This window comes from Bradysia coprophila, chromosome X (assembly GCF_014529535.1).
Source record: "Bradysia coprophila strain Holo2 chromosome X, BU_Bcop_v1, whole genome shotgun sequence".
Taxonomy (NCBI): domain Eukaryota; kingdom Metazoa; phylum Arthropoda; class Insecta; order Diptera; family Sciaridae; genus Bradysia; species Bradysia coprophila.
Window position 1 is genome coordinate 9340339 of NC_050737.1, and position 15152 is coordinate 9355490.

General features: G+C 42.5%; 1 protein-coding gene across 1 annotated transcript in view; it reads left to right on the forward strand.

The window, feature by feature from the left end:
- The window catches only part of LOC119080428 (low-density lipoprotein receptor-related protein 2), a 110133-nt gene that overhangs the window by 89021 nt on the left and 5960 nt on the right, over positions 1-15152 (forward strand). Inside the window, exons 5-21 of the mRNA XM_037188785.1 lie at positions 3050-3325; positions 3387-3641; positions 3707-5932; positions 5997-6356; positions 6421-11202; positions 11268-11310; positions 11381-11501; positions 11567-11702; positions 11768-12067; positions 12138-12349; positions 12403-12544; positions 12611-12878; positions 12939-14434; positions 14496-14570; positions 14641-14800; positions 14871-14948; positions 15009-15151. Coding sequence (XP_037044680.1) covers positions 3050-3325; positions 3387-3641; positions 3707-5932; positions 5997-6356; positions 6421-11202; positions 11268-11310; positions 11381-11501; positions 11567-11702; positions 11768-12067; positions 12138-12349; positions 12403-12544; positions 12611-12878; positions 12939-14434; positions 14496-14570; positions 14641-14800; positions 14871-14948; positions 15009-15151 — 11073 coding nt within the window. The remainder of the gene's footprint in view (positions 1-3049; positions 3326-3386; positions 3642-3706; positions 5933-5996; positions 6357-6420; positions 11203-11267; positions 11311-11380; positions 11502-11566; positions 11703-11767; positions 12068-12137; positions 12350-12402; positions 12545-12610; positions 12879-12938; positions 14435-14495; positions 14571-14640; positions 14801-14870; positions 14949-15008; position 15152) is intronic.

The window sequence follows — 15152 nt, forward strand, 5'->3', positions numbered from 1 at the left end:
TTCATTTGTCCTGCAAGACACCTGTTGACACCAATGAAAATGCTGAAAGTGTAGCTAATGAACCAAGGCAAGACTGTACAACAGTTTATGGTTTCAGCATAAATTAGATCGAAAACATTCACTTTTGACCTGAAATTACCCGATTCCGAGACTTAATGTCTACTGAACTGAATTAGTACCGCACCCTTTAATCTTTTAAAGATAACAAAACCTCGACCAAGACCTTTTAGAGCTGAGGATGCTTGGAACTCAAAAAAAAAATCTCTTTTTTAAATGTCAGAATTTTGCTGAAAATGTCCTTTTGTCCTTTATAAATACGTAAAATCGTCGAAGAGAAAACCTGTTATCCTGACCCTACAAGACCTAGACAAAAATATCGAAAAACTTTAACCTGCTGGTCGGCGTGGCATATCATCCATCAGTTTTTATTGTTGAACTTCCACACACAAGTTTTAGGGGTCAGTGAATTGAACACAATGCTCTTGACATAGACTAATGTTAAAAGCTTTTGAGACTCTAATGGTTTTCTTGCTTTTATCCGTATACTTCGAGACTGTGAGTGGTCCACTCTAACGTATTTGATGCAGAGAAAATACAAATTTATTAATGAAAATGCACTATACATCTAGTATAGTCTGTCAACATGTCTGTGGGTTAACGAAATACACATTGCGACTGTCAGACCAATCGAAAATTTCAGTATTTATAAAACGTTTTCCTAACAACAGAATCACGTATTATGTGTTCGTTGTGTAGTTTGTCTGGTCGTCAAAGTTAGATGTATCAAGAGGCAACATCAGGGATACATTTTACTGGCAAACGAAATTGCAAAAAAAAATCTTTTTTTATCTTCAAGTCGATATCGATACAGGTACAAGAAACCTAGTTAGGTAATTGTTACACAAACTTTGCAGAATTTGTAATTCATAGCTATGTTGCATACCAAAATGAAACGCAAAAGTGAAGAGTATGAAATATTAAATAATGTTTCTGCTGATCAGGGGCGTCATTTCCGCCAGGGCAATCTAGACAAATTTCGATTCGAAATGTCTTATTTTACCCACTGATCCTTCAGCTATCTTGAATTTTCGGCGGCCTCGTGTGACAATCTACACGTTGGTGGCTAAAAAAGCAATTATCATCGGTTGCATAAATAGCTATTTCGGCATTCTTTGCGAGGGGCGGATAAACTAGAAAAAAAAATTCCAAAAAAAAACATCTTAAAAATTAAAATTCTTTGAAAACCTTTGAAAATCCCGCAGAAAATTGTACTAAAATCATTACCAATCCTACGAGGATTTTCTTCTAGTCATTCCTAGATTCTTTGGACAAAAACTATTTTTGTAGCCGAAATGTCATTGCCATTTATCAAAAATGTGTAACTGAAGCTACTAAGCTACTAAGCTACTTTGGAAAACTCGCCCACCGTGGCCGGAATTGAAGAAGTCCGCCTCTGCTGCTGATACATTGCACATATTCATGACATGTATGTGCCAGTGAAGCATTTTCTAGTAGCTGTGATGTAGCAGCAAAAGTATTCTATTATACATATACTTCTACCTACTGCCGCATCATAACACTAGGAAACCATTACGAATTTACACTTTAATTAATACCATAAAGGCTATACACTGGTACTGTATTCGGTTAAAACTTTTAAAACTAACTGGAAATACCAACCGTTACCGACTTGTTATAATTACTTTAAACTTGGCCACAAATTTCGATATTGCTTTCGCTTTTGGATTAACTTCCACTTCTCTGTGAATCCAGTTTTTCAAACCGAATTTCTCTATAAAATTTCTCGCACATCGACGATTCGATCGAATTTCGTAATAAAGCTGTAATTTGGTCCTTATGTTGAATCAGTACGAAATCGTATAGCTTTGAAAGGATAAAATGATTAATTATTGGAAAGTTTTAATGTAACGAAAATCTTTATTTGAATTTTGAAGTTTTTTTCTTCTTCTCTTTTTGTTTTAAACTTGACGATAAAATGCTCCATTCATTCTGAAACCCAAAAATCCTTTCGAGAAATCATTAAAATCCCATCGTCATAAAGGTTTCTACTTTTTTATGTGTTGTATGTATACCATTCGGTGTATGTTATATATACCTTTCGAAAATGCTATTCGCACTTTGTGCCAAAGTATTATAAAGTGACTATTCGCACAATGAAAGTTAAAAAACATGAATCTAAATATTATTCGTTCAGAAACTGAAAATATATGGAGATATGATAGATGATTGATATAAATGACCAAAAGATGATCGTGTCTTTATATCAGAATATTAATGAGACGAAATAGCCAGTCTATATTAACCATTTATGAGTCGTCTGATACAACTAGATTCATCCTTCTACGAACTATTAGGGAAGGATTTTGGCTTGTCCCTATTGAATTCATCCTTCTACAAACTTTGCAATGAAAGAGTTTTGTTTGTTCCTATACGAGAATACATACTGAAGAAGGATGTAGTTAGCGTTGGTCCACATTGTTCGAATAGCCGACGTATTATAAAGTGACTATTCGCACAATGTGCGAATAGCATCTACCTCTACCGTTTGTATTACCTTTTCGTCGGGACTATATATTATTATTATGCTTTTGTTTATTTATTTTCTCTACGGCCGCCGTTTTGAAATGAGATGAGTCAATTCATGTGTTTTGCTGCAGTTAGAGACAGCAGTTGATTCAAGTTTGCATGCTTTTCCAGGAATTTCGTTTTTTTACAATCAAATCGTTGTGATATCACGCCTGGCTGACTATTCAATCCGATTATTGTTGAATTACAAGCGAAACTTGTTCTTTATGTAAACGAACAAATACGATACGAAAACGTGATAAATTTTTCAAGTTTACCAAGCTTTTCCGCGTCAAAACTTGATTTAATAAATCATTAAAGCCAAAGCTCGTGCAAAGCTTTTATAAAAATTGCCCTAAGAGGTCATTATAGCACGTTAAGCTCAAAATTAACTTTCCCATAACTTAAAAAGCTTTTGTGTCAGTCGCTTTTTAATTAAAATGAAAACATTTCAAATGTACAGCCTATCGTAAATGTCAACCTGATGACATCCATTGCGGAGCACCGACCGAAGGCTTTCCATCCACGACTGGCCGAATTGCCGATCCTTGTGTGCCGAAAGAAAAGAAATGTGATGGTTACTTGGATTGCCGTAGTGGACGCGACGAAGAAGGTTGTCCGGGTGCTAAATGCCGATTAGATCAATTCCGTTGTGCCAACGGTCAGAAATGCATCGATTTAAATTTGAAGTGTAATCACAAAAACGATTGTGAAGACAACTCCGACGAACAGTCTTGCAGTAAGTTTGCACTTGCGGTGTTTGTTTTGTACGGAATGTAAAGCGTCGTGATTTTCCACAGATTTTCCGGCCTGCCATATTGGCCAGTTCCGATGTGCCAATTCGTTATGTATTCCAGCCAATTTCCATTGTGACGGTTATCATGACTGTTCGGATGAGAGCGATGAAACAAATTGTACTGCAATAGCTTGTCCAGATAACAAATTTTTGTGTCCTCGAGGTGGACCAAATGGTAAGCCAAAGTGTATTGCCAAAACTCAACTGTGTGACGGTAAACGAGATTGCGAAGATGGAACCGACGAGGAGACAGCATGCTGTAAGTTTGCGAAATCTACTGAAATTTTTCGAACGATTGATTCATGTTGAACCTCTTAATTCTAGCTACTGCCTCTTGTCCTGCATTGAACTGTGAGCACAAATGCGGTCCGTCATTAACCGGAGGTGTTTGTTATTGCCCGGCTGGTCGATCTTTGTCGAACGATAATAAGACTTGTGTCGACTTGGACGAGTGTATGGAATGGGGTCATTGCGACCAACTCTGTGCCAATAGTGATGGATCGTTCTCTTGTTCGTGTGCCAACGGTTACACATTAGTGGATAAAAACCGATGCATCTCTCCAAGTGCTGGAACTTTAGAGTTGATTTTCGCCCATGATAGAGCAATAGTGCGTATGTCTGCACACGGTCAGGACTCGAGAAATATTGCAAATGCTACTGGTGCTAGCGGTATCGCTTTCCATCAAGCCAGAAATCTTCTCTTCTGGTCGGACACGAAAACTAGAAAAGTTCAATCGATGCCATTGACTGAAGGTGGATTTGGAGGTACCGACATTACATTACCAGGCACATGGGCACCAGTGGCCTTAGCCGTAGATTGGATCGGTAACAAGCTTTATGTAGCGGATTTTGTCGGCCAAAAAGTAGATGTGTTTGAATTGAATGGACAATGGCATGCCGTCGTACTAGGCTCGAATTTAACAAGTCCAGCAGATCTCGCGTTAGATCCCACATCGGGACTAATGTTTGTGGCTGATGGCGGTCAAGTATTAAGAGCTCATATGGACGGCACTCACTCTAGATCAATTGTGTCCGAAGCAGCATACAAGGCATCTGGCGTTGCTGTGGATGTAATTGCTAAAAGAGTTTACTGGTGCGATTCACTGTTGGATTACATAGAAACTGTTGATTATGATGGTGGACACAGAGTTATGGTAGTAAGAGGACAATCTGTTCCAAGTCCATCTAGGCTAGCGCTATTCGAGAATCGTGTTTTCTGGACAGACGCCACAAAGCAGGGAATTATGTCGGTGGACAAATTCGAAGGACCATCCAGCATTCAGTCGATTTACAAATCGAAAGATGTTCGTGAGCCTAAAGCTATCGTTACCGTTCATCAATTTAGTCAGCAGGTTGTGCCGAGTCCATGCGGAAGTAATAATGGAGGTTGCCAACAGCTATGCATTGTGACAGCAGTGAAAGGAGCTCCATCCGGATTAGGTTTTCGTTGTGCTTGTCATACGGGATACCAGCTTGCCGAAGACTTACGAAATTGCTATCTCGTGCAGCAGTTCCTCATGTACTCGCAGCAGCGCTTCATTAAGGGCAAAGTTTTGAATCCTGTAATCGAGGGTTTTAGCGATGCCATATTGCCGGTTGTGTCCAGACGAGCTCGGTTCGTTGGCCTAGACTTCGATTCTCGTGACGAGCATATCTACTACTCGGACGTACTTCAAGATGTCATTTACCGCGTTCATCGAAATGGAACCGGACGAGAAATTGTATTGGCTTCACAGAATGAGGGTGTCGAAGGGTTAGCAGTAGATTGGGCATCGAAAAACTTGTATTACATTGACAGTCGTAAAGGTACTCTGAATGTTTTATCCACACGGAATGTAACTCATCGAAGAACATTGCTGAAAAATCTGAAGCGTCCCAGAGCCATTGTTGTCCATCCGAACAAAGGTTACATATTTTTCTCGGAATGGGATCGACCGGCCAATATAACCAGAGCCAATGCTGATGGCAGTGAACCGTTAGTATTTAAAAACGTGACGCTTGGCTGGCCAAATGGTTTGTCGATTGATTTCAAAGAGGACCGAGTCTATTGGTGCGATGCCCTTCTCGATCATATTCAACACGCAAATTTAGACGGCTCAGACATTAAAACGGTTAATTCTCGACTGATACGGCATCCGTTTTCGATTGTCATTCACGAGGAGTCGATGTACATAACAGATTGGAGACTGGACGCTATCGTTAGACTGCACAAACTGACTGGAGAGCAAGAAGAAATCATGGTTCGCGAACCACAAACAAATCGTTTGTATGGCGTCAAGGTGTACAGTCATGAGGTGCAAACGATAGAAGCTACCCAACCTTGTTCGGTAAACAAAGGCGGTTGTGAAAAACTATGTTTTGCAGTGCCAGTTAATGGATCACATGTTCTGACCGTAAAATGTTCGTGTCCATACGGTGAACGTATCAATGATGATGGTAGAACTTGTATGGCAGATCCGAATGCTGAACCACCAGTTCAGGCGTGCCCCAACTCATGGGACTTCACGTGCAACAATCAAAGATGTATCCCTAAGTCGTGGCTGTGTGACGGTAAGATTTGTTGTCGCGACATTTTTGATCAAAATTTAAAATTTAATTGTTTTGCGTTCTACAGGCGATGATGATTGTTTGGATAACAGTGACGAAGAACAGAACTGTACAAAACCGACATGTGGTACCAACGAGTTCCAGTGTAAATCGGGTCGCTGCATTCCGCTCAATTTCCGATGTGACCAGGAGAACGATTGTGGCGATCATTCGGATGAGTTTGAATGCGGCAACGTGACTTGTGCGGCGTCACAATTTGCATGCACCAACGGACGCTGTATTTCAAACATGTGGAAATGCGATAGTGAAAACGATTGTGGTGATGGCAGTGACGAAGGTGAATTTTGTGCTGAGAAAACCTGTGCCTATTTCCAATTTACGTGTCCACGAACGGGCCATTGTATTCCTCAATCATGGGTCTGTGACGGTAAGGCAATTTTTCACCATTTTTGTACGACGTTAGCGCTCACACGTGTCGTGGTATTTTATAGGCGACGACGATTGTTTCGATAAACAGGACGAAAAGGACTGCCCGCCCATTACATGCTTAGCTAATCAATTTAAATGCTCCGACCTGCGGCAATGCGTAGAGGAATCATACAAATGTGATGGAATACCAGACTGCAACGATGGCAGTGACGAATTGGGCTGTCCATCGATGGGACCGAATCAATGCAATATCGAAAAGCACTTTAGATGCAAATCGTCTGGTATTTGCATTCCGATTGCATGGCACTGTGACGGCTCGAAAGACTGTGATGATCACTCCGACGAAGAAGATTGCGGAACGATATCCTGCCCGAACAACTTCTACAAATGCAACAACAACAACTGTGTATTCAAGGCCTATATTTGTGATGGCAAGGACGATTGCGGTGATGGTTCTGATGAAAGTGCTGTCCATGCGTGCGTTGCCCCAGAATTCAGATGCCCGCCAGGACAGTGGTTGTGTCCAGAAGTGACCGGACGTTGTGTAAACATTTCGTCAGTGTGTGATGGCACTCCAGATTGTCCGAATGGATTAGATGAAGGCGAAGGATGTGATCTGGCAGAATGCCAACATCAATCAGGATTGTGTTCGAATGGATGCCAGAAAACTCCTCTCGGTGCAATGTGCATATGTCCGCCTGGCGAAGAGTTGGGACTCGATAAATTCAACTGTCAGGATTTGAATGAATGCGAACCGCCTGGAATTTGCTCGCAAACGTGTACCAACACCAAAGGATCATATTTTTGTTCGTGCACAGAGGGATATCTACTCGAACCGGATAAACATACATGCAAAGCCGTGAACCATTCGACTGCATTTTTGATTATTTCCAACCGTCACTCAATTTTAGTTGCTGATCTGAAAGAGCAAGGATTGGAACGAGTTCCGATCATCGTTGAAAATGTCGTTGCGACCGCGTCTAACATGCAAACTGGTACTATCTTTTGGAGTGACATGAAATTGAAGAAAATTTCCCGTTTGGACCGTGGGATGGAACCGCAGGAGATCATATCCACAGGATTAGACTTAGTTGAAGGTCTAGCATACGATTGGATTGGGAAGAATTTGTACTGGTTGGACAGTAAACTGAACACCATCGAAGTTTGCAGTGAGAACGGTTCGAATCGACTGGTGATGGTACGGGAAAATATAACGCAGCCACGAGGATTGTGCTTGGACCCAAGTGCAGATTCGAAATGGATTTTCTGGACTGATTGGGGAGAGAATCCAAGAATCGAAAGAATTGGAATGGACGGAACTATGCGTCAAACGATTATCAACACGAAAATTTACTGGCCGAATGGATTAACATTGGACACAGCCACTAAACGCGTTTACTTTGCTGACTCGAAATTGGATTTCATTGATTTCTGTTATTACAATGGAACAGGACGGCAGCAAGTTCTAGCCGGCAGTCACTACTTATTGCATCCTCATTCGCTGTCTATGTTCGAAGACACACTGTACTGGACAGATCGTCAGCTAAATCGAGTCCTGTCTGCACACAAATTCAAAGGAACGAATCAAACGGTTGTGTCGCATTTGATCTCTCAACCATTGTCGATTCATGTACATCATCCGTCGCTACAGATAATGTATGAAAATCCATGCGAAAAATCCAATTGCCAACATTTGTGCTTGTTGAGTCCGAGTGCTTCGTCAGGTTGGTCATGCAAATGTAAGCCCGGATACAGACTCAGTGACGGAAAATGCTTAGAAGAAGAAAATGCTTACATAATGCTGCTTAAGGGCAACCAAATTATTGATGTGCCATTGAATGGTGGTGATGCTAGAGCCGGTGCATTAACACCAGTTGTCGGCATTGACGGAGGCATTGGACTGGACTTTGATCGTAAAGGTGAAACTCTGTACTGGATTCAGGGTCGTGAAGATGACGATGAAAATTGTACCGTTATGTCGACGCCTTATGGTGGAGGTAATAAAACGGAATTCTTGGGAGCCGACACTGGAATCGTTGGAGCTGCTTGTGTGCTAGCGTTCGATTGGTTGGGAAGAAATTTGTTCATTGGCAATAAAGTCGCCGGTAACATTGAAGTCATACGAGTTGATGGTAAAGTCAAGCATCGAGCAGTTTTACTGTCGAATGACGGGAATAAAACATCCGTGGCGAAACCCAGAGCTATAGCTCTTGACCCAACCGATGGAAAAGTTTATTGGATCGATGAAGGAGGATCAGGCGTTCCTTCGAAAGTTGCCCGCATGAACATGGACGGAACAAATTCAATAATTCTGGTTGATGGAGTCGATTTTCCGGAAGCCATTACAGTAGATGTTGACAAGAAACTGGTATACTATAGCACGCAACATCCACCGACAGTGTGCGTAGTCGGCGTCAATGGTGACAATCAACGGGTTTTACTGTCTGAGAAAGATGACATATCGAAACCGAGAAGTCTGGGCATCCTAGACTCTAGACTCTACTATCTGGATCCTGTGTATGAGAAAATTGTCAGAGTTGATCTACCGAATGGAGAAAATGCCAAAACAATCGTTGACAATGAATCCGACTTGAAATCGATGACCATCTTCAAGAAAAGATCCATGATGCAGCATCCATGTCAAACAAACAATGGTGGCTGTGAACACATTTGCCTGCCACATGAAAATGGTGCGCGTGTTTGTCAATGCGCAATCGGTTATCGTAAGGAAAACGACATCACCTGCACTCCATACAAAACATTTGCGGTTGTATCGCAATTGGATGTGACACGGGGCTACAGTTTGAAAGACAGTTCTGAGGGAATGGTGCCAATTTCCGGTCCCGGTCATCACATTTTACATGTAGATGTAGTGTACAGAGAATCGTGGATCTATTGGGCAGAATATAACCGAGGTCATTGGAATGGAATATTCCGTACTCGTCCGAATGGTACTGAGGTGCAACATATTATCAAGGAGGGTATTGGCAGCAATGGCGTTCGAGGCTTAACAATTGATTGGGTAGCCGGAAACCTATACTTTACAAATGTATTCCCGCACGAAAATTATGTCGAAGTTTGTTGGTTGGATGGTAGCAATCGTAAGGTTCTAGTCAAGACTACAAGTGATGCACCAAGAGAATTAGCAGTCAATCCAATTAAACGACTTCTGTACTGGATCGATTACGGCCAGTATCCACGAATCGGCAAAGCTTATTTGGATGGATCCAATTGGGTGCCGGTTGTAACGTCCGGTATATCTAATCCTAGGGATTTAACTGTAGACATGTTGACTCACGATGTTTATTGGGTTGACTCAAAGCTGGATATGATCCAGAAAATTTCATACAGTGGCGGCAACCGACAAGTCATTCGCCGTAACTTACCGAATCCAATGGGCTTGGCAGTTCATTTAGGCGATGTGTACTGGGTGGACAGAAATCTAATGACTGTTTTCAAGGCATCCAAACTTCCTGGAAACAGCAGTCTGCCGACACGTTTGCGATCGAACTTACAAAAACTGCGTGACATTGTCATCTACGACATTAACAATCAACCGATGGACGATACGAATCCTTGTTTACGATTGGGCAACGGTGGATGTGATCAATTGTGCTTCAGTTTTCCACCGGATAGCACTGCAGCTAATATACCAAAGCCGAGCTTCCAATGCGATTGTGCCACAGGCAAACTATCGGTTGATGGAAGGAAATGTGAAATTGTTGACGAGTATGTGGTCTTTTCGACCCGAACCGAAATTCGTGCTGTGAATCTGGATCCGAAATCGACTGGTGTACCATTTAAACCGTTGGGTAATCTGACGAATGTCGTTGGTTTAGACTTTGATTATGCTGACAATAAACTGATCTTTACCCAAATTCGACCGTGGTCGAAAATCGCTTGGACAAGTTCTGACAATCCGTCGGCAACGAATATCAACAATGTAATCTCGAAAAGCATTAATCCGGAGGGAATTGCGTATGATTGGACTCAGAAAAAGATTTATTGGACGGATAGTTCAAACAATTCCATTTATGCGATTAACTTTGATGGCAGCGAACTGGTGATGATCACAAGAGTAGAACGACCAAGAGCTATCGTTCTCGATCCATGCAATGGAACGCTTTATTATACGGACTGGGGACGATTCGGAACGAGTGGAAAGATTTTCCGTACCACAATGGCTGGTTCATTGAAACGACCGATCATTGACAAAGACCTATCACAACCGAGCGGACTGGCTATTGACTACGAAGATCGAATGTTATACTGGACGGATGCTGTTCGAGAGAAGATTGAACGATCCCAGTTGGACGGAAGAGATCGCGAGATATTGGTTTCGGCCACAATTTATCCGTTCGCTATCACCGTGTTCAGGAATTACATTTACTGGACCGACTTACAATTGAGAGGCGTCTATCGGGCTGAAAAGCATACCGGTGCGAATATGATTGAAATGGTCAAGCGGCTGGAGGACTCTCCCAGAGACATTCATGTGTTTAGTAACACACGCCAGAAATGCCAATCCAATCCGTGCTTGCAAAATAATGGAGGATGTGCGCAAAGTTGTCATCCGGGTTTGAACGGAAAGGCCGAATGCCGATGTGACGACAATTCGAAAATTGTGAACGAACAACGAATGTGTGTACCGAAGAATTTCACATGCGATGCCAGCAAATTCTATTGCATGAACGGCAAATGCATATCCCGAATGTGGTCTTGTGATGGGGATGATGACTGTGGCGACGGATCTGATGAGGATTTGAACTATTGTACGTTCCACTCGTGTTCACCGAACGAATTCCGATGCAACAACGGTCGGTGCATATTCAAATCGTGGAAATGTGAGTGTTGGGTTGTTCTGTTTCTATTGAATTTGGCTTGAGTTTTATGCATTCTTTTACCTTAGGCGACCACGAGTACGATTGCGGAACGGACAAGGGCAAATCTTGGTGAGTTCTCTTTTGGCTCAGTCGATAAACCTTGACAATTATCTAACAAATTCCGTTCTAATTTTTGCAGCAATGACAACGAATGCAAAGACAGATCTGATGAAGAAGGATGCACATATCCTCCGTGCGTTGACGGTGAATTTACTTGTCTGAATGGACGTTGTATTCCACAGTCTCAAGTTTGCAATGGGGTAATTTCGCATCATATTCACTAAATGTTTCGGCTCGTGACTGAATCACCTTCTTTTACACACAGGTCAACGATTGCAAAGACAATGCCACTTCAGACGAAACACACGAAAAGTGTCCCCAAAATACAACCTGTCCTGCCAACCATCTCAAATGTGAAAAGACAAATATTTGCGTCGAGCCGTATTGGCTCTGTGATGGAGGTAGATTAAAATCTGTTTGATGGTTTTCGTTGTGACTTTGAATACAAAATTCAATTTTTTCTCAGACAATGACTGCGGCGACAATTCGGACGAAGATCCGTTACACTGCGCGCAACGAACGTGCCCACAAAACAGTTTCCGATGTCCCAATCACCGATGCATACCGGCCACTTGGTATTGTGATGGAGACGATGATTGCGGCGATGGTGCCGACGAACCACCAGAGTATTGCAAGTCAGAGGGTAGAACGTGTTTCGGTGACCTGTTTACGTGCGATAACGGAAATTGTATCCCGCGAATTTACATCTGCGACGGTGACAATGATTGCTTGGACAATAGTGACGAGGATGATAGACATCAATGCAGTAAGATCTTAACGAGTTCATTGGCCGTCTGACGGAAAAATGATGATAAAATTTCACTTCCATTTGCCAGATGACCGAAAATGTGACGAAGAAACGGAATTCACGTGCGAGGAAAATAAATCATGGGGTCGAGCGCAATGCATACCCAAAAAATGGCTGTGCGATGGTGATCCCGATTGTGTCGACGGAGCGGATGAGAATGTAACATTGCATCATTGCCCAACGCCTCAACCGTGCGGAGAGGATATGTTCACCTGTGACAACGGTAGATGCATCAATAAGGTGAGTTATTCAAATGCACGACAAACATCCAATTCATTCAACGCATTCTTCAGGGCTGGCTCTGCGATCATGACAATGATTGTGGTGATGGTACCGACGAAGGTAAATTCTGCAATTCCCAGTATAAGACATGCTCGCCGCAAGAGTTTACCTGCCAGAATTTCAAATGCATCCGAAACCAATATCGCTGTGACGGTAAGTTCTTCAACGGAAGCTTTTCAACTTTCTGCATTTAAACTTAAATTTCGAATAAAACTTCAGGTGAGGACGATTGCGGTGATAGGTCCGACGAATCCGGTTGTAACAAAAAGGGAAATACGACGTGCGCAACCGGACAATTTACCTGTACAAATGGTCAGTGTATTGATTATCATTTGGTGTGTAACAAAGTGGCAGATTGTACGGACGAATCTGATGAACCGTTGCACTGTAATGTGGACGAATGTGCCAAGGTGGAAATTCATCAATGCGGCCATAAGTGTGTTGACACCCTTACCAGCTACTACTGTGATTGTAATCAGGGATATAAGTAAGTGGCGGCTCATTTGCTCTTTGATGGTTTTTGATTGCTAACACTGTGTTGTTATAGGCTTCTTGCTGATGGCAAAGCTTGTGCAGATATCGACGAATGTTTGGAAACGCCTGGTGTGTGTTCACAACACTGTTCGAATACACCTGGTGGATACTACTGTAAATGTGACGATCTGTACTATGAACGACAAAACGATGAGCACACCTGCAAACGGAAGGATAATACGGAACCGTGGCTTATATTCACCAATAAATATTACATCCGTAATATGTCGGTGGACGGTCACCAATACAATCTGATACATCAGGATTTGATGAACGTTGTTGCCTTGGATTTTGATACGAAAGACAATTACATGTACTTCTGTGATGTGACGGCAAAGACAATATTCCGTTCGAAATACGGCGCAGATGGTAAAATGGAAAAGGAGCCAGTCATTCGGCATGATTCGCATGGTCTTGAAGGCATATCGATCGATTGGATTGGAAGAAAATTGTACTGGCTGGATAGACATTCGAAGAATTTGGATGTGGCTGAATTGGACGGCACCAAACGTAAAACTTTACGCAGTGGAGTAGTTGATCCACGGGCTATCGCTGTTCATCCAGGCATCGGTTATCTTTATTTCACCTCATGGCATCTACAAGCGTACATCGCTAAAATGGGCATGGATGGATCGAATTTCACGCGTATTCTTACGTGGGAAAATGACATCGCATGGCCGAATGCGTTGACCATCGATTTCTTCACTGACCGAATTTACTTTGCCGACGCGCATTTGGACTACATTGCATTTACCGATTTGGAGGGACGTCATCGACACGTTGTATTATCCGGCTCGAAAGTTCCACATGTCTTTGCATTGACTCTCTTCGATGACATGCTGTACTGGACTGATTGGAATCTAAAAGCAATTCTGCGAGCCAACAAATTTACCGGCAAAGATCTGCAAACAATTCGTAATACTACCCATCGACCCTACGACATTCACATCAATCACCCGTTGAGACAGGTGCAATTTGCCAATCCTTGCGGCGAACACAATGGAGGATGCTCACATCTGTGTCTTCTATCTCCACCCGCTGAGTCAACGTACCTGAACATCGAAGGCTATATAGAAGAAGGAGCGCCCAGCTACAAATGCGCCTGTCCAAATCAATTTTATCTGGCAAGAGATTCCAAAACGTGTGTTGCTAACTGCACGACGGGTCAACATCGATGCGGTGGCAATGACGAGAAATGCATTCCCTGGTTCTGGAAATGTGACGGCGAAAAAGATTGTAAAGATGGTTCAGACGAACCGAGCACTTGTCCACAACGACATTGCCGTGCCGGAACATTCCAGTGTGGCAACACGAACTGTACTCCCTCGGCAACCATTTGTGATGGTACGGATGATTGCGGTGATGGCAGTGACGAAACGAACTGTGAGTTACCGTGTCCAGAGTCTGATTTCAAATGTCGGGCCAGTGGACGATGTATTCTGGAGAGTTGGAGCTGTGATGGTGATTCTGATTGTAAAGATGGAAGTGACGAAGATCCGGCTGTGTGTCGTAAGTTATACATCCGTAGGTTTTTGTGAGAACTGTTCTTGATGACAAATTCCTTGTTTAGACAAACGAGCCTGTGATGAAGAAACAGAATTTACCTGCAAAAATGGCAGATGCATTCCGAAATTGTGGATGTGCGGTATGTTCGAATTTGAATGAAACTCGCGACTGTTAAGTGAAACGGTAAAAATGTTGAAAATTATTTACAGATTTTGATAACGATTGTGGAGATGATTCCGATGAGCCAGCATATATGTGCCGTCAACGTAACTGTACAACAGGTTGGCAGAGATGTCCTGGTCAGTCGAACTATCGATGCATTCCGAAATGGCTATTCTGCGACGGAAAGAATGACTGTAGAGATAACAGGTGCGTTGAAAAAGATTTTCGGAATTTGTGAACTCTTTCCTAATCCAAACTTTTACTGCGAACTCTTTAGCGACGAACTACCAGAAAATTGTCCGGTTTGCAATCCAGAAACTGACTTCAAATGCGAAAACAATCGATGCATTCCCAAGTAAAATTTCACTTTTCTCCGATTGACTCAATCAATCTAACCGTTTCTTTTCCACTCAAGGCAATGGATGTGTGATTTCGCCGACGATTGTGGCGATGGAAGTGACGAGAAGGAGGATCACTGCAAAGGAAAGTATCGCGAATGTTCCGAATCAGAATTCCGTTGCGGAAATGGTAAATGCATTTCGAGTCGCTGGTTATGCGG